This window comes from Pempheris klunzingeri, chromosome 24 (genome assembly GCF_042242105.1).
Source record: "Pempheris klunzingeri isolate RE-2024b chromosome 24, fPemKlu1.hap1, whole genome shotgun sequence".
Lineage (NCBI taxonomy): Eukaryota > Metazoa > Chordata > Actinopteri > Acropomatiformes > Pempheridae > Pempheris > Pempheris klunzingeri.
The window spans coordinates 6507786-6527959 of NC_092035.1; the positions used below are offsets into that span (position 1 = coordinate 6507786).

The 20174-nt window shown below is 43.2% G+C and overlaps 1 protein-coding gene across 1 annotated transcript; it reads left to right on the forward strand.

The window, feature by feature from the left end:
• The first annotated feature begins 2779 nt into the window (after positions 1-2779).
• LOC139223637 (DNA-binding protein SATB2-like) lies at positions 2780-17031 on the forward strand. Its single transcript, XM_070855603.1, has 11 exons — positions 2780-2972; positions 5724-5909; positions 9210-9336; positions 9711-9834; positions 10762-10864; positions 12881-12931; positions 13066-13595; positions 13687-13899; positions 14122-14277; positions 15177-15368; positions 16243-17031. Exons 1-11 carry the CDS (start codon positions 2780-2782, stop codon positions 16888-16890), a joined length of 2523 nt encoding a protein of 840 aa, XP_070711704.1. The 3' UTR covers positions 16891-17031.
• The last annotated feature ends 3143 nt before the right edge of the window (positions 17032-20174 follow it).

Here is a 20174-nt window from a genome sequence, read left to right on the forward strand (position 1 = left end):
TGACTTGGTTGAACCTTTCCAGGGACACAGTTGTTGTGTTTGGACACATATTTCTGTGTCAGGAATTTGTGTCCTTTTTACTTTTACACTGATGGTATGTTGGTGTTGTGCAGCACGTGTGGTGTTTTCATCGCTCTTTGTTATTCTCATCTTGTTGAGTCCTGATCGCCTGTTTATCTGATTGCCAGTGTGTTTTGCAACCTGGTGCCTACCCACAATGCAACTTGACTGCTGACGGTTTGGTTGAAGATTCAGATGTTTTATTCTTGTAACAACAAATGTAGCCTCAAGCTGCAAGACCACAGGTCTGGTAACATTTCTTATTTCTAACTAAATATCCACATTTTTTTTCCTTTTTCAAATTTGTGGTTGATCAGACAAACCTGGAGCCACAAAAGGCTTTATACAACTTTTTTTTCATGTATGCAGTAGTACTCTGTCACTGACGTGCATCTGGTCAAGCCAGGCCAAGCCCGAAGGAATAATGTGGAGCAGCTGCCCTGTGGGCTCACGACCTGCAGGGGCCGTTACAGGGGTTGGGTGCATGGCAAGCTGGGTGACATGCTGGTTCTGATCGCGGATCCTGTGCATTGCAGACTGGCTCCAGGGATGTAGAACATCAGCTCTCTGGTGGGGGAAAGAGCCAGCGCTGGTGCGGGAGGCTGAGTGGTACCAGCTAGACATAGTTGGGCTGGAACCAAACTCCAGAAGAGAGGCTAGACTCTCTCCTTCTCCAGAGTTGCCCAGGATGAGAGGTGCGGGTGTGGGGATACTCCGGCTGAGCGCCAGTGTGTTGGAGTTATGGGGGGAGTTTAAGTATCTCGGGGTCTTGTTCATGAGTGAGGGACAGCAGTAATGCTGGAGCTGTACCAGTCCGTAGTGGTGAAGAGGGAAGGTGAAGCTCTCGATTTACTAGTTGATCTACATTCCAACCCTCACCTATTGTCATGAGTTTGTGGTGATGACAAAAGAAGATTTCCCCCCGTAGGGTGTCTGGGCTCAGCCTTCGAGATAGGGAGAGGGGTTCAGACTACCTTCACATTGAAAGGAGCCAGTTAGGGTGGTTCGGGCATCTGGTCAGGATGCCTCCTTGGCGCCTCCCTTTGGAGGTTTATTGGGCCCATCTCATGGAGAGAAGGCCCCGGGGCAGACCCAGAACTCGCTGGACGGATTATATATCTCATCTGGCCTGGAATCACCTCGGGGTCCCCCAGGATGGATGGATGGATGGATGGATGGATGGATGGGTGGAGTAGTACTCCCTAAAGTCTATAAACAAACTAAAATTGGTGGTTTCCCTTTAACAGGACGGTTGTATAACAGTCATCTTAACATGTCAATGCATGAGTCGAAATTTTGAAATATATATATGTTTGAAACATATAATTCAGTAAGGAGATACATATTGCAATGGCTGTTCTTTCTCTCAAAGTTGAGGACGGCCTTGTTGCGCTCCATACTGTGTGATTTTAATGCATTCTATCTTGTTTGTGTTGGACGGGCTTTTTTTTAACAGCAGCTATTAATTTTATTATAATCATGTGTCGCTTTTGGGTTCAGATTCATGTGTCATTGCCGGTTTTATGGTCATACCAGTGGAAACCTCACAGTGTGAGGAAAAACACAAGAAATGCAAAGAGAACAGACGGCTTTCCCAAATGCAGAGTTCTTTTTTACCAGAGATTTGCGGAATACTGTTGTACTTTTTCTATTTTTATTATAGTATAAAGTGAAGTGTAGCCACATGGAGAGATGTGGACAGACAATTTTAAATGTTTTAATGCCAATACTCTGCGCTGAGTATAAGATGAGCGTCGTTTTCCTGCTCCAAACTACCATTAAAAATTAAAAACCTGGTTGACCTCTAAAATGTATTCATTTGCTTTCTTGCAAATCGTTTTATGAGAAGATTGATTCCACTTTTGCGTGTGCTAAATATGAAGATACAGCCAGGGGTAGGTTATCTTAGCATAGCTTAGCTTAGCTGTGATGTCATATAATGTATTATGATGTCCTTATCTGGTTTGTTCACTCATAGATAGATGTCATGTCGTGTTATGTCAGCAAAGTCAAAGCTTAAATCACGGCAACTGTATTTCAGCTTACGTCATCAGCTCAATGACAAGGAACATCATAATTATACCACATTGTTTAAACCATTTTTATACAATAAATGTTTGTTGGTTGTACTCTTACCTACCAAATACAGAGTGGGCGCATTGCCAGCGTTCCTTCCTCGCCTCACAGACTCCCACACCTTTCTTTAAACTGCGTTGTTTACTCCTGTGTGTCTAAACGGAGAATAATTCATACTTGTCTGTATTTAGTCTGAGTGAATGCCATTTGTTGACCTGTGATTCATCCCAGATGCCCCCCGACTGTGTCTGCTGTGGTTATTCTTGCGTCCCTTGCATGCGAATGTGAATGCATGTGAATAACAAAAAAACGTGTTTGCTGCATCGGCTGGGGAGGGATTGAACAAAGCGACACTTGTTGATGAAATGGTCTGCGGTGTCTCTTTACCGTCCAAACTGACAAAGTATGAAAGATAACAGACTTGACATACAGTGTGTGCACTGTTCAGCTTGTTTTTAGGTTTAGAGTTACTGATTTTGTGACTGCGTACTCATCATCCTTGTAGGTCAAACCTTAAAAGTGGTGAAATACTCATGTGATCATCTGTTTTAAGTGCACATCACCACATAAGCAGTAAAGCCATTTCTATTTTCTCCCAGCTTCACACTCTGTGCTGGGCGTTCCTCACAGAGCTTTCAGGGGGATGGAGCAGCATGGAGGTGCCAGCATGGGATCGGAGAGCCCCAGCCTTCGGGACAGCGCCAGTCCAGAAGAGAGGCAGGACGGCCTGGTCTCCGGTGGCCCCCCAACGTGTAAGTTCAGCCGTCTGGAGGTCAATGGCAGCCCGGCAGCTCCGCGATTCAGACAGAATGGCACACCGCTGAGACCACTAGGAGGTGTGACACACGCACCCACCCACACAGACACACACACACACACACACACACACACACACACACCACTATCAAATTCTTCAACTTCAGTTCCAGCACCAATCACAATGTCCCAATGAATCTTTACATTTCTTTCCTGTCTGAGATGTTCGACACGCTTGCCCTCCAATGAGGTCGAACAATCTCGCTCCTCTGTAGTAGCGTACTAATAGTGTGCTAATTCAGAGCCTTCATCATTGAAATCAATGAGTAAAATTGAGCGGACAAGCATTCTCCAATAAACTACGTTCATGCTCCATTATTCCTACTAGAAGAATCACTAGAACTTGAGGCCTGTATGTGTCTCAAAGCTACATTATGTAGTTAGACAGTTATTTTGGAGGCTTTATTACACCCAGAAGCACTCGACATGAATACCTAGGGAAATATTTCATAATAAAAGGCACGAATTTAACACCCATCTGCCACCTTTCATGAACAATAGTCCATAAGTGCTGCGTGTGTGTGAGCAACTGTGGTACAGTTTAGTTAGATCCCAAGTTTTGATTGATTTTTTGTAAATAGTTCATTTCTTTAACTTGAATATTGTGACAGAGAGTGTTAACGGCATGCTATGTATACGTTGGTGCATCAGTGTTGCACCAGTCACGGTTTTTAACCTCCGCACCCACCCGTTAAGAGAACCAATCCGCATGGCCAAGCCTGAAAAAAATCTATGGGTTAATCAGGACTGAGACGAGGACTCTCCAAGGTGCAATGCACTTCATTTCAACATAGTAGAAATATAGTTAAAGTGGTGGGTGGTGGGTGTCCCACCCTCATAATAGCTGTGACGTCTATAGATGTCTGCCATTCAGTGTATGGGTGCTAAGGTGTCGGCACAGGACATCAAAATAAAGTTTACCAAGGATATGTGGGATGCACACACACACACACACACACACACAGCATGTACACTCTGCACTGCGTAATACAAAAACACTCACGCATAGATGCCCATTATTCTCTCATGCAGTTAAAAAACATCATCATGCATCATCACACAAACATTGTAACAGTATACACAGACACACATGTACACGCTCACACACACACACACACACACACACACACACGGCTATTCAGCTGGGTTGCCTCCCTCCACCCTTCTACTTAGCGTCTGGCTTATTGGCCGATAGCATGCCTGATTGCGGTTGGCTGTGGCTGATTTGTCAGTGCATCATCAGAAGGGCAGATTGATAGCTTGCTAATTAGCAGGTCCTGTGGGAGAGAGCAGTGGACTGGATGGGTGTGAGTGGTTCCAGGATTTGACAAACTTAAGGTACTTGCCCAAGTCTAGACCAAGTGCACAGGAATCAGTTTGACTGCTGGAGTTATGGCATCAGTCCTGGGTGCTAAATCATATAGCTATTATGTCCAGCAGTGCTTAAAAGGACACATATTATGCTCATTTTCAGATTAATTCTTGTATTATAGGGTCTTACTAGAAGATGTTTATATTTATATAACTTCTTTCATACTGCTCTTTTCGGTCACGTTCTGAATGCTCCGTTTTAGCTCTTCTCTCCTTAAGATAAGTTCATAAAAAAAAAAAGGACATAAAGACTGTTGTGTGGGTTTTTGCAACCGACAAAGCACAGTTTCCCTGATTTGCTCGTAGCTTCAGCGTCTTATTACTAGAGCTAGCAGTGGCTACATAGCAATAGGGGACAGCAAGGTTGATCTAAACTTTCAGTGGGCGGGAATGCCAGCCTGGTGAAGGGCTGAGGGGCGCTACATGTTAAACAGATCCCTTCATGTCACATGAGGGGGCCAAAGATGCGGCAGGAAAAAAAAAGGATGGTCTTATCTCATAGTTTGAGGGTCTCTAGACACACAGGGGACACGCATTTATGTTGAAAATATGTTTTTCCTTGGTTTCATTTATTTATTGCTGCCAGGCTGAGCATTTTAACAGTTGTGACAAAAATGCTTCTGAATGAATTTACAGATCCTCCCTTTAAAGCTCTGAAAACAAGACTTATACTTTGTGGGTTTTAATATGTGCCGTAAACACAAATATAGTTTGTACAACCATACACTGACTTACATTCACACTGGCAGCTGCACAGTTCAACCAGAGTCTTCTTCATCTGACACGTTATGTCAGTGACCATGTTAAGAGCATTAGCTAAACAAGTAAAAAACACTTTCCAAACTGATGCAGAGATTTAAATCAAAGGTCATCAAGAATTAATGTGTTTCTTTTCCCTTCATCTGAACATTTTTCAAGTTTCAAGTTTTTTCATAGAGGCTATACTTTAATTATTGGAACTCACACACTTCTATGATCCTGCTGCTGCTATGACGAACAGCTCCACATGCGGCAATGTGAAGGCTCTCCAGGGTTTTTACATGTGGACACCATTTTCAAATGCCATGTTGAATTTTGATGTGGTTTTGTACCGGATGCATTTTGTTCTCAGGAATGCCTGATGAAATTGGGAACCCTGTTGTCAATATTTGGTGACGAAAACTGCCCAAAACATTTTTAAAACAGGAAAAAGAAATACTCAACATAAAAGAGAAACATACAGTATATTGAGATATGGATCTGGAAAACATTAAGCAGCTTCCATGTGCCACCCAACACTGGTTGGACAATTTCCTGTCGACTTAAAGGACACGGAAAGAGGACAGTCCACACGTACAGACATAATGTTTCAGTGGGGCTTAAACCTCTTCTCCGATAACTCTTTGTGTCTGTCCTGCCAGGTGTGATGATCCCCGTCTACTGTGTGGTGGAGCATGCAGACATGGACGTAGCTGGTGACTGTGAGGACCGCGGCAACCGTCACGCCGAGTTCGTGTTGATTCGTAAAGATGTCCTCTTCACCCAGCTGGTGGAGACAGTACTGCTGGCTCTGGGGTACTCGCACAGCTCAGCTGTACAGGCAAGTGGTAAGTAGAGTATGGGTGTGTGCTCCAATCAGTGTCTTCATAGTCAGATTGAAAATAGCTCAAAGTGAACAGGTTGATATAATATAATACGATATCAGATACATATTATGATAAATTGCATTTGTTTAAATGGTCCGTTATTCACGTTTGACAAATTAATCTGAGATTCATCCCCTTTATCTGGTTTTAAACCGCTGCAACAATCCAGGCCGTCCCCAAAAGCTCACTTATAATTCTCTCCATCACATAAATTAGTCTGTTAATGACTTTGCGTAATGCATTCTGTGATCACCACACCCGGCATGACTGGAGGGCTGATCTGCAGGAAGTCCTGAGATTACACACCTTTTATTGGATGCATTCAGAAATCCAAGCACAGATAAATCGGGTCATCGAAATACAATCAAAATCTTTAATGTATCTCGGTGGCAACTTTCTCAAATCAAGAAGATATTAAGGCTTAAGGAGAACTGTGTTTTAAGGCATATTTGCTCGATTGTCAGGGTGCTTTATACTTCCCGCTGAGCTCCACCCAAGCTTCCTCCGCATTGACAAAATTTGAATTTCTTGGCACCAGGATGAGGGTGAGCAATGAACCCAAATCCAGGCTTCAGTTGATGTCACGCTCATCAAAAAAGTTCAAATTCATCAGCCACTGCATCTTAACAAGTGCAGAACTCCGGGGAAGTCCTTATTATTACTGTATTTATTGAAGTAATGTCCTCTTGTTTTAAACGGGTACATAGTGTAAATAATAATTATTGTTATTAATATTATTTATTTTATCAGTCTTTTGTTCTACTTTCCTACTATATTATTATTTTTTCTATTCATGCCTATCTTGCCTCTACCTCTGTTGCTGCTGTAACATGCAAATTTCCCCCGATGGGGGATCAATAAAGTCTTACCTATAGGGAATGACGACATTTCCGCTTTTTTGCCATTAACCATGGCCACTTCAAATATCTGACCAATCACACAATAGTTCTCAGACACCATGCGAGAAAAAAGTTCTGCCCAGGTGATGTGTCGAGAACAAGCTGCCAGAACTCCCAAACCAGGGCTGCGAGAAGAGAATTACGTAATTTTTTTCTCGCAGCCCTGGGAGACAGAACAAATTTCTCTGATCATGCGGAGTACGTAGAGGCCTTTAGCCTTAGCAAGCTTGGTAGCGTAGAGCTAGATGGGCATGCCTCAGCAGTTAGGTTCATTCGGCCCCTTAAAAGTAAGCATATTATAACGTGCTAAATATGTACCCCGTAAAATAATAATAATAATAATAATAATAATAAGGGGAGTAGAAGTAGCTCGCTACTTGTTTTATTGTTTGAAAGTATCATCCTAAAAAAGGTTGGGGACCCCTGCTCTAACCTTCCTCCATCTCCTGATGTGGTTCAGTCTGTATCAGTGCGTCTCAGACGAGCACCAAAGCTTTTCTTCTCCTCATTTCATTTTGAGATCAAAATATGAAGGTAGACAACATCCAGTCAACCAATGAAACAGCCTTCACACACACACAGAGTGGGGCAGTTTGACATTCCTGGTGTGTCCCGTAAACACAGGGCACTCTAACCAAGTGGCCAACGCCCTGCGACTCCCACCCCCCTCCCTCGCCTCTCCCAAATGGCTAGGTTTTGTTCTGAGAAATAAGCCTTTTCTTTCCAAATAAATAATTTTTGGCCAGAGTCATGCATTTTTCCCACAGTGTGGTCACAACCAAAATTATACAGAGTCTCTTCTTTTTTCTTCTGCAATTGAATTGCGTCTTGCATAACTTCTGCTGGACGAGTATTTTTAAACTCTTAACTGGCACAGGGTTTTTTTTTTCTTTAATTAACTTGCACATTTTGGCTAATTAAAAAGAAGCTTTTTCTTATTTAGAGTGTATGTTTACTGCTCTGGATTTAACATGGATTTAGGTGAATTGCTGGGCAAAAAAATCGAGCCAAATTTAACCTGAGGCCATGCTTTGGGAAGCTTTCTGTGATATTACTCAAAAATAAGAATAATAAGATCCCAGAAACACTTTACGGCAACTGAGATTCATCAGTAGTTTCACTCGTAACTTGCTCATGTCTTGAATTCTAACAAAGCTATTTTATACCTGGGGACAATGTTGTTACATATATTTTTGATATATTTAATTTCATATATTTCTACATTAAAGCAGCCTGATAATCAGACTGAATTGCCATTTCCTTTCACCTCATCATTCAGTCCAACATAATGTTTGAGAGGGGAAATAATTTTGCCCCAGCCAATCAGCAATGTCCCTTCTGCCAGCATAATTTTGACACTGAACTGAAGCTTTGGCAACGGATGCTGTGAGGAGTCAGTTTAAGAGTTTCAGCTACTTGACCTAGAACATGAACTAAAAGCTGTGTGAGTTAAAGAGAACCCAACTGATACTGGATTATATATGTAAAGGTTTATAAAATCTAAGAGCTTATTGACTGATTATCATTATTTGAACTTGAATAGCCATCCCTTGAATTCAATCATTAAAGAGTTGTCATAGAGATGTATGTAAGCAGATACCAGTACATCTGTGATGAGCTGTGACCAGCCAATAATATTCTGCATATTTGGGCTCATGGAAAAGGCTGGATGGTAAAATAAGAGTTGATGAATCCATATTCAATCCTAAAATGTTCATCTGCACTGAAAACATGACAGTTTAGTTCTGTCATTCAACTTATTTTTGGCCAGGAGGAGTTTGAAATGTTTGGTTATGCACACACAGCCCCAGAACTCCGGGTAATCTCAAAAGTTCCACTTCCCTACTAGGTACTTCTCCGGGGGAGGGTTTGGGGTCGAGGGAAAGTTTTTTTCCCCAGGTAATTTTGGTGGAAGCGCGCCGAGGTTTTTCAGAATCCCAGGTAAATGAGAAAAGTTCCTACGGTGGAAAAAGGGGCTATAGTGTTAATTCAGTCCATCAAGATGCTGCTCTCATTCACAGCCCACTTTAGTCTTCAATGTTTAGCTGATTTTACATTTCTCCAGTGATTAATATGTATCTGTATTAAACAGCCTCTTGTTCTCTTGTCTCTATCACCACCATCTTCATGTAGTGAAGAGACGTGCGCACACAGACACACACACACACACACACGAGTGAGACTGACAGGCCAAGGCCATGCAGGGTCTGTGTTTGATTTAGCAGACCACAAGCAGGAAGCAGGTTATCCATTAAAGAAATAAAATAGATTTCTAACAGCCAATAAAATATTCTTGACTTTTGAACAGGCGACGAATGATGATGATGCTTTAGTTGTGTACTGTCTCATTTATGTTCTCCAGGTATCATTAAAGTGGGTCAGTGGAAGCCGATGCCCATTCACTACCTAACAGACGCTCCAGAGGCAACAGTGGCCGACATGCTGCTGGACGTTTATCACATGGTTACACTGCGGATCCTCCTGCACAGGTCAGCCATGGGAATGTGTTGCATATTTATTGGGTTTATTGCATGAGGCTTATTTAACACTCACACACAGATTCAAATGATATGTGTGGACCCAACAACACATTTTTGCCCTGGGGCCCCCCCGCAGGTTAAATGTGGTTATAGATAGGTTGATTTAAAGTTAAAACAGTGTCATTGTGTCAATATTGGAATAAATTCTGATGCAGCAAGCTCAGCTTACTGTATGTGTTGTTACCAGCAGACACAACAAGAAAGGAGAAATAAGTTAACTTTAAAAAAAAAGTACTTATAGATTATAGATTCACTCTCATCTTATCACCCTGTCTGTGTCGTATCTATGTCAGACAGTTTGATTAAGATTTTCATGTGCGCAGCTTTGCAAAGCTGGAGGAGCTCCCGTCCGAGCAGTGGACCCACGCCACCGTGAGAAATGCCCTCAAAGAGCTGCTCAGGGAGACGAACCAGAGCGCGTTGGCCAAGGAGTGTCCTCTTTCACAGGTAAGTCCTCGAGGGCACTGCAACTTCACTACATAAAGTCTCCATTTGATGCACCTGGTAAACATCTTACAAAAAATAGATGTAAATAAATGGCACTATGACAAAGTGCCTTACTCCTCCCTGTGCATGCTTGCAAAGACATGTGTATATTTCCACAGAAGAAGAATTCCAGCTCAATCAAATCAATTCAGTGGAAAAGAGTCTTTATTCATCCTTACTTTCTGATATCTTGGCATATGAGGTAACAGTTTTAGAATTGGCAAGTAATATAACCATAATAAATGATAAACACACAGATAGTTGAGACGCTGCTGAGTGTTTTCTCTAAGCATGCGGTTTCATCATCAGCTCCGCACACACTTTCCCACACACACACACACACACACACACACACACACACACACACACACACACACACACACACACACACAGTGTTGATACTGTCCCATGGGAAAGGATGCAAACACGCACACCTCAATTATCTTGCACACACACACACGCCCTGCGTTCATTAGACTTGAGAGTGTGTCATTTTGACTCGTGATTTATATGCAGGACTTAGTCATGATGTAATTAGTGATTAGGGAAAGTGTGTGGGTGGTGTGTGTTTACAGCCTAACTCATGTGAGTTCTAATCCTCAGTGTTTCCCATGTTGAGCATGTTGCATTTGCACATCTCCTGTTCCTAAGAACTGACCTCAGTGCGCGTTGGGAAAGGGTGGGTTGGCGAAGCTTTTTAGAAAATCAGCTGCTGAGATGTCAACTCATCACCCGGCCTCTCGGCACTGCCACTCCCCAGACTGCACACTCTTTATAAACCAAATCTTAGCTTAATTGTTCGATATAGCTCACAGATTTTTTTTTTGTTAGCTACAATATCATGTTTACTTTTGTGCAAGTCAATTGTTGTCATGTCTTTCTGTTCAGAGTATGATCTCAGCAATAGTTAACAGCTCCTACTACGCCAATGTGTCCACCTTGAAATGCCAGGAGTTTGGACGCTGGTACAAGAGGTACAAACGCATCAAAGGTAAGTCTTATACCTCACACAGTAATCACCACTAAGTTATATTTCTGAACAGACTTTTTGGCACAAAGTGACGTTTGTGCCACGAACAGTCCTTGACAAGGCGCTGAGATATACAGGTCTGTCTGGGAATAAAACAGCTGCAGGTTTCTTCGCTCTAAGTTTCACCTCCATTGTATTTGGTTGAAGAAACGTCAGAAACGGAACTGATATCTCAAATCCTTAACAGATAAACCCAAAACGATCTGGTTACTGCTGGAAACAAGTGAGAAAATACTTGAGGTTTTCCCATAATCTCCCATAATCAAGGTTACATTGATCTTTCTGGCATTAAGTGAAAAGTCACACCCTTAAATAAAGACAAAAACTGCAGCTGAAGAGAAAATCTTTATTGTGAAATTCAAACACGACCACACAGGGATGAACTCTCTGCTATCCCACCAGTGAGCATGTTTCCTCGTTAAATTCTGCTGCCTCGATAAAAACATAGTTTCAGTGACCAGCTTTCCCAAACCTCAGCCATCAACTGTTCAGCTGTTTAGACTTTATTTTACTCCTGTTGCTTTGAGAGCTCATAACGGTGGCGACTGTCAGAACTCTTTCTGAAACTGACACTCACTTTTGATCACAGCTCAGCTCGGTGTGACCCACCTGCCTGGCTGCCTCTGTTTTTTGCGGTTTACTGCTTTTAAATGCGATCCCTTTTAATGAAGTTTTCCCATTCTCCTGTCCACCCCCCCCCACCCCCTGTAAGTGTACGGGCACATGTGTCAGCCTGAATGTGTCTACTCTTCTGCATGAGACGTCTGTCAGTGACAGCTCTCAGTAGGAAGGAACAGTCACATATGGTTTGCATAAATGTCACCTTTAATACACATGACAAAACTAAATGCTCTTAAATCCTAATGGAAAACAGCAGCAACACCCCAACACACACACACACACACCAAAAACCCACTTACTTATGTGCACACACTGACACACACATGGGGAAGGTAGAAAACTGAAGCCTTGCCAAACCTCACTCCAACTTTTATTCCTCTAATAACCTAAAATGTGACTCTTATCCAAACCTAGTGGAAGCATAATAAGAAGCAGATCCATGCGGAGACGAGCAGTTAAAATCCAGAAGTTCAACGCGGTGATGAAGAGGAAAGAGGTTATTTGATCTTATCTAGAGAATGTGGAGGCAGACAGTGAAAGTAGGTCTTTGTGGTTATGAGAGCGCCACTTGAACCAGTAGACCAACCTGTGCTGTAAAAAAAACACTCCATCACTTTGGGATGCTGCGAATATCGTGGCCTCATCTCTGTTTTTAACTCTTAGATGTCGGAGTAGGCTTTATGATTTATTCTTCTTCTATTCGTGCTTCTTAGGTAGAGCGGGTTGTCCATTAATCGGAAAATCAACAGTTCAATTCCCAGCTGCTCTAAGTCAGCATGTGTCCTTTGGCGAGACACTGAACCCTGAGTTGCTCCTGAAGCATAGCTTCATTGTGTGAAAGATTAGTCTCCTCCAACTTAGATTCCTTCTGCATCAATGGGTAAATGAAGATGTAATGTTAAAGTGCTTGTCAAAATGACTATTTATACAACTTTGGATATATTTCATAAAAAAACAGTTGTATTTTAGAATAAGACTGCAGAGATGATGTGAAAATGTGACATTTTGAGTTAGATATTGCCGAATTTAGTTTGTGCTTTACTGGTGGTAAAACAGATGCCACATCAGTTGTTTCACTCTTGGTGGGTGTGTGTGTGCTAGTTGAACTGTATGCTGAGTGTCTAATCAAGTGCATTTGTTAGCTTCGTTCCCTTTTTAATGTTTACTGTGTCAAATGTAGTTCACAAAGTTGAAACACCGACTTTGATCATGCCCCTCTGAGGGTTAATGCCAATTCCAAAGCTGATTGAAGCGTCGACGCCCAAACAATACCACATGTATAGGTAGACCACCCAAGATAAGATTGTCGGGATAACTACATTTATGTACTGTTCTGCTCTGATGTTTTCCCTTTAGGTGAATGCATTGAGAAGATGTGGTCAGCACACAACAAACACAATATAAAAGGTATGTTCATCTGTTATTGGCAATGTTCTAGTGGCGTAACGTGTCTTGTGGTGGCCATGTTTGAAGGGTTGGGCTTCATTTGCATGCACGTTGAGACTGAAGTAACAAAAGTGTGTGCGTGTGTGTTCACATAGTGGAAAGGGATTTCGACTTCAGCGTCCTCAGCCAGCGCCCCCCAACTCTTTTGCCCTCTCCCACACATTTGGGCACTCTGGGCAGCCCTGGAGCTGTGCCCATCAAGAGTGGTCTTGGAGACGCTCAGACCTCCACCCAGCCTCACTGTCTGCCACACCCCGCCAACCAGCACCACCCCAGTCCTCCTCTGCGTCCCCAGGCTCCCTCTCTCCTGGGCCACAATGGGCTTTTGTCCCCCCAGCTCTCCCCCCAGCTCATGCGTCAGCAGCTCGCCATGGCCCACCTCATCAACCAGCAGCTAGCCGTCAGCCGCCTACTTGCCCACCAGCATCCACAGGGAGTCGGCCAGCAGTTCCTCAATCACCCGCCAATCTCACGGACCTGCAAGGGCTCTGGGGCTAGTAATGAGCCCAGCCTCAACTCAGGCGCTGAAGTCTCTTTCGAAATTTACCAGCAAGTCAGGAACGAGCTGAAGAGGGCCAGCGTTTCCCAGGCCGTGTTCGCCCGTGTGGCTTTTAATCGCACACAGGTAAACTGAAATAAAAGGATCTCACTGTTGACCAGATGATGCAACAACATGTGCAACAACTGTGAGTGACTCTGTATGTGTGTGGTTGAAGGGGTTGCTGTCGGAGATCCTTCGCAAGGAGGAGGACCCTCGCTCGGCCTCGCAGTCGCTGCTCGTCAACCTGAAGGCCATGCAGAACTTCCTCAACGTGCCAGAGGGAGAGCGAGACCGCATCTACCAGGAGGAGAGAGAGAGGAGCACCAACACCAACCACAGCCACACCATAAACCACATCCCTAACCCCAACACACACAGACAGACACAGGTACTTAAAGTTCTGTCTGAGCTGTGTAGTTTATTTTTCACTTTGTTCGTCACATTTTGAGTGCTCTCACTTTCAGTTTTGCAATAATGTTGCAGTAAATAATTAATAGGTAATGCCACAAAGGATATGAATAGTCCACTTGTGATGAATAAATGGTAAAATGTGTAATAAATTATCCGACTTTTCAATTTAATCGTAGTTTCTCTGTCCTGCTTTGTGCAGATTAAGTGCAGCGCAGTGCCTGGCGCAGAGCTGCCACTGAAGCTGGACTCGCTGGTCAACATCACATCAGGCATCTATGATGAGATCCAACAGGAGATGAAGAGGGCCAAGGTTTCCCAGGCTCTGTTCGCCAAGGTGGCTGCCAATAAAAGTCAGGTCAGTCCCAGTGAGACAGCTGACTTGAACATTAGCGAAGGTGCACGTCTCGATTTAATTCTAGCATCCTAACATGAAAAATGCTATTTAAAAATGGGTCTACACACATGTGCTTCCTGTGATACGTTGCTGCACACAGTTCCAAGAGGAGTTGATGATGTTTGAAGGAGTTGATGAGGGTGTGTGGGGTATCTGATTGCCTGCTGGATGTGGCATACCATCTTGTCTTCATCCTCAGATAAACAATGTGGGTGATTGAAGGTGAGATCAAAGCAGAGTCTAAAGAGAGAGGAGAGGAATGCAATGGTTTCAGAACTAGTTTAAAAGCCTTTTCTAATTTTCTGTCTCAGAGAGAGGCTTTGAGAGACTAACGTACATAAGACACCGTGAGAGCTGCTAAAATGTTTGAAATGGTAAAGCAGCAAAATGAGATGATGGGGGGGGGGCACTGTGTGGGGAAGGAGGATGCAAGACGGAGGAAAAAAAAGGATAAGATGACGGGGGGATGATCACATTATTACCATTAATTTCCAGGCTGAAGGCTGTGCATAAATAACAGCTGGTGGCAGATCCTGGGTCAGCCTAGCAGAGATAATCCAATCTTCACTCTCTTTCTCACACACACACACACACACACACATTCACTGCTCCCATTAGACCTTTTTCCTTCTGCCTTTTTGTTCCCTCTCTAGTCTCAGGGAACAACAATCTAACACAATAAACAGCATGCTTTATTTATTTTACAATATATGGTATACCTATATTCATTCTTTCTAAAACTTTTTCTAATCATCTATCACTCATTTGTCATTTGACTAACAAGTACAGCCATTAAGTCATCTAAAAACACACACGGGGAAGGTAGAAATCTGATTTCTCTTCCTCTGTCTCCCCTGCAGGGCTGGCTCTGCGAGTTGCTCCGGTGGAAAGAGAGCCCAAGCCCCGAGAACCGCACACTGTGGGAGAACCTGTGCACCATCAGGAGGTTCCTGGCGCTATCTCAGGCCGACAGAGACCAGGTGTACGAGAAGGAGTCGAGGCAGCAGCACAGCGAAAGGCTTCACACCGTCCTGCACATCCCGGACCAACAGGTACAAACAGGCTTGCCAGCGCATTACAGTGGTAAATCGTTCGGATCGTTATCTTAAATTGCTATTTCATTAAAACTGCTGAATGGTCAAATCCAACCACTCCAACCACAGCACAGCCATGAGCAAGCAAAAGGCACAAATCAAAGGCTTTTTACGAGCGAGAAAATGTGAGAACCAGCGTGTCATTTCTTGGTATTGTTCAGAAAAGTTCCTTCTGTCTCCCTCCGTCTGTGTGTTTCCACCACCTGCTCCTCTCAGCAGCCCTCCTCTTTGTCATATTTGTGTCCCATAAGTCATTGAAAATAGAAGTGGTAAATGACCAGCCCACACATTTCCTGCTAAACACTCCTCCATCACACCCTCTCCTCAAAACCAAACTGCTCTCCAGTCTGGGCCTAACCTCAATATTATTCAGAACATACCCTGCAATTATTGAAGCAGAGAAAAAGGAATTGCCATTATCTTTATTTAGGTCCTTTAATTTTGATGGACCACAGATTTATGGTGTTGGATTCCTGTGTTTGGGTGTGCTGACCCCACCCTGTCAATAAGCCCTAGTAGTGTGGTTGTTTGCGTGATGAATCTGTGAGTTCAGCTTGCACTACATTTCCCTTAATGACTCTGCAGAGTGGCACAGAGCTCAGTAGTTCACTTATCACTGTGGTGACGAGGAGTTTGAAGCTCTGTATTATATATTGCACGTCATGGTGCATGTTCACAGAGACTGTGATGCATAAACTGTGGCATCTCTACATCCACTTATCGAAAAATATGTGACAATCATCAAGGAGACAGCTTCCAACAACCCTGACAGTGCATCTTATTGTGAAAAGCTGCTTTATAAATGTTAAGTTTTACTTTCTTCACCTAACAGACACTCCACAGACAGCCCCCGCCACCTCTGTCAGCTCCATCTCCTATTCATGAAGACCCCCAGCCCGTGCCGTTGCTGGTCCTACACGGCTCAGGAGATGAGCCCCAGCATGGCTTGAACCCCGGCCTTGGAGGACCAAAGAAGGCCCGCTCACGGACAAAGATTTCCCTCGAGGCCCTGGGAATCCTGCAGAGCTTCATCGGCGACGTGGGGCTCTACCCTGACCAGGAGGCCATCCACACCCTGTCAGCCCAGCTGGATCTACCCAAGCACACCATCGTTAAGTTCTTCCAGAACCAGCGCTACAATGTCAAGCACCACTGCCAGGTCAGAGAGCAGGTCATCCCCGGGGAGGACGACGGGGAGAGCTTGAGTCCCAGTGAGGGAGGCATCTGCACGACGGGGAGTCGAGGGGAAGAAAGCCAAGGGGAGGAAGGTCTTTGTACGTCCGAGGACTTGAGTGAGGATGGAGGAGGATCAGTGGAGGCATTCAGAACAGAGGGAGGAGATGGAAGAGAAGAAAAAGATGTGGAGATGGAGATGGAGAAGGAAGACGGGCATGATGGGAAAGCCTCGGGGCCGGCAACTTCCTCCTTGTCCCCCTACAGCAGCCTGGACAGCCCCCACTCTGCAGAGCAACAGAGATAACAGGAGATGGAAAGAACTGAGAAACTGTGAAGCCCCACACACACTTACCCGAGCTCCTGATCGGAGCGAGGCATTATGGGAGGAAATGTGGAATGATATTTAAGCAAGGTTTGACTTAAAAGGGATCAGATGGTGCTACCACTACCTTCAGATACGATCAGTATTTTTAGTTTGATGCCGTAGATGATGATTTTTTAATACAACTTAAAGAAAGGAGAAGAAAGGGATGCATTTCAAATGGAATTAGATCATCACCACACACTTTATCACGTTATCAGTTTCGTGATGCCAACATCTCAAACACTTTTCCATCTGTAGGCTTCAGAGATGACCCTTAACTACCCCTGCAGCACAATTTTCTCATAGTTTTATCAGAGTACTACTAATGCAACAGCTCGACAGAGAAGCTCTGTATTTAGGTACAACTATGTTGAAGTGTTTTTGACGACTGGATGCTGATTACGTGAACGAACAGAGGAGTGGTCACTTTTTTTTCCTTCCTAAAAATGTTCCGCCACCTTTTAAGTTAAGGGGGTTTTATATTTATGTATGTTTTCTACATGTGTTATAGTGCAAATGTAATTGAATTTGACATGTTCTCAAAAAAAAAAGAAAAGCAATGACTTTGTGACCAGGAATACTGTATGATAGATATTTGGCTTCAGTCTCCCACGTGACTGCTTTTGCTTTCATTTTTTTTGCCTCATGTAAAGAGATACAGCAAAAGTAAAGTTTACCTCTCAAGCAACTTGAATCCCACTGTGACTCACACAGAATTGCAGTTTGAGAATATGCCAAATGCCATGAACAAGAGGGCCACGCCCCACTGAAGCTTTTGATCTGCCCAAACCCCGGAGAAATTATTTTTCTGGTCAGATATTAGAAATAAATACAGACACATCGACAAACTGCAGCCGTAGAGGGACTTCTATCTGAGCAGAGGTGGCTCACATCGGTCTCTAATCTCTACTGACAGTCAGCAGTAATTCCTCATGAGGAGGGCATTTACCTGTGGGAAATAGGCATGCAGGGTAATAACACTAGAACCCCCCCCCATCCAAGCTCAAGCCCATATTTCTTTCTTTTTTAAGTTAATATGCTGTAGGAGGTGCCTGCATCAACTGAGCTCTGTTAATTAATATTTATTACTATCTTTATATTTGCAAAAAAAAACATAGAATTATTGTATTATTCCTTTGTAATGACTACAAATGTCTTTTGTAAATGTAACTTCTGAAGAAAAATATGATCCTTTCTTTACTATTTCTAAACCAGACTGGTAGAGGAGTGATTGAGTACCGATCGATCAGTCTTCTCAGTGGACATTTATGGACATTATAATGTAAATGCTGACAATCTACCTGCAAAATGTCATCAAATGTGAGATGCTACCACTGTCACTTACACTGTTGGTGTAATTTGTGCCGCGAAGGATGAAAGCACATCGTTTGCATCTACTGTCTATTTCAGTTTGAACATATCTGTCTCACACGACTTTTCTATCCCCCTTTGATGTTTAACCATAGCTCTTTGATTCTGTTGTGGGCAGGACATGAAAATCTGATAAAACTTTTCCAAAGTATTGTCTGCATGGAAAGTTTCCCCTCTTTGCTTTCTGAAGACCTCTGTTGGCCGTTGTCAGTGTGCAATAGAATCAGACATTCATAGAACCAGGAGATTTCTTGTTTCCAGTGCCTCAAAAAGTTCTATGCGCCATGTTAATCCCCCAGCCAGGTAAAACAAGCTCATTTTGACTTCTAGCATGATATAATATCTTGCATTTTGAATTTATGCCGTCTAAATTCAGCAAATTTAAATTAAATTCATCTGCAGATGAAATTTTAATCATACTGCTCAAGAGTACGATATGTTACAAACATGCTGGTGTCATACAGTTGGTGGCTGACGCTAATTGAAAATGCACAGATATAGAAGAAAGGCAAAAAAAAAAAGAAAGCCTCCCATACCTCAACTCTAACCTCAACCTTCATAAAAAGAGCAGCTGTCAAATGCAAATACCAAATGCACAGTCGTTACCAACCTAACCACAGACATACGAGCGTAAAAGCAGAGACTGTACAATGCAAAGTGTACAATGCAATTAGAAGGGTGGGGGGGCACAGACTATTTAGAGTACTTTTTTTTAAATCTCATGCATAACACATTGTCACTCCTGAGCCCTATATGAGAAACACAGTCTGTCCAGTCGTCTCATGATGGAGGACAAAGCACCTGTTAATAAAGGAGCAGCTGAAGAAATCTGAAAAAGCTTATTTATTTTTCACTTGTTTAGTTTTCATTGTGCAGTCAGCTAGAGGGCTAACGTAGCTAGCTCATGTAGAAGTCAACACCAAGATTCAAGATTCAAAGTGTTTATTGTCATATGTACAGTACGGAAACATGTTTCCATGTACAATGAAATTCTTTTATTGCTGTCTGCAATGAATGCCGAACAATTCAAGTATAAATAGTAAAAAAAAAAAAGATAAAATAAATAAAAGGCAGTAAAGGCAATTTAGAAGGCAGCATGTGAAAAGAAATATGATAGAAACTGCAAAATGAATAGTGCAAAAAAAAGTGTGTAATTACACATGTGCAATTTAGGGATGTGTAACATCAGAGGTAGTCCGTGGTTGGTTCTAGACTCCTGTTACCTGTTTAGGAGTCTGATGGCAGTGGGAAAGAAAGAGTTCTTCAGTCTAGAGGATTTCACACTTCTGTACCTCCGGCCTGAGAGTAGAAGTGTGTAAAACCATGTCTGCTGGGGAAAATTCAAAAAAATGCATTTTTGTGTCATTCCACAAAAATGTGGTAAATGTAATAATGTATTCATGATGAAATGCACTGATTCATACCTGAGGAACCTCATCAAAATGTATTGCAAGTGATTCTAGTTCCAGAAGCTAAAGTACACTCAGTGTAGGAAGCATGATCCGTGGTGCATCACATGTGTATGATGAGTGTGAGTGCTCGTCTCTGTGTGTTGGCCCTGTGATTGGCTGGCGACCGGTCCAGGGTGCACCCCGGCTCCAACTCCCCTGTGACCCTGACGGCTAAGCGGTATAGATAATGCATGGATGGATGGATGATGGGTATCTGTGCAGATTTTCCATCTTTGCTCTGGGAATCATTAGAAACAGATGAATCTACGAGTCTTGCCAGGGCGCCTGATAAGAATCTGAAACAATTTAGCAGCTGTCACGCTAACAAACACGCCTCTCCCAGTCCACGTCAACCTTTCCTCTATTAAGTGTAAAGGAATACTTGCTGATTTGCATGTGTGT

Excerpts from the sequence above, each read along its gene's own strand:
- LOC139223637 (XM_070855603.1), top strand. The coding sequence starts at position 2,780 with ATGGAGCAGCATGGAGGTGCCAGCATGGGATCGGAGAGCCCCAGCCTT. Across the intron at positions 9,337-9,710 it reads CTGCGGATCCTCCTGCACAG|CTTTGCAAAGCTGGAGGAGC; the intron begins GTCAGCCATGGG and ends TCATGTGCGCAG. Across the intron at positions 9,835-10,761 it reads AGGAGTGTCCTCTTTCACAG|AGTATGATCTCAGCAATAGT; the intron begins GTAAGTCCTCGA and ends CTTTCTGTTCAG.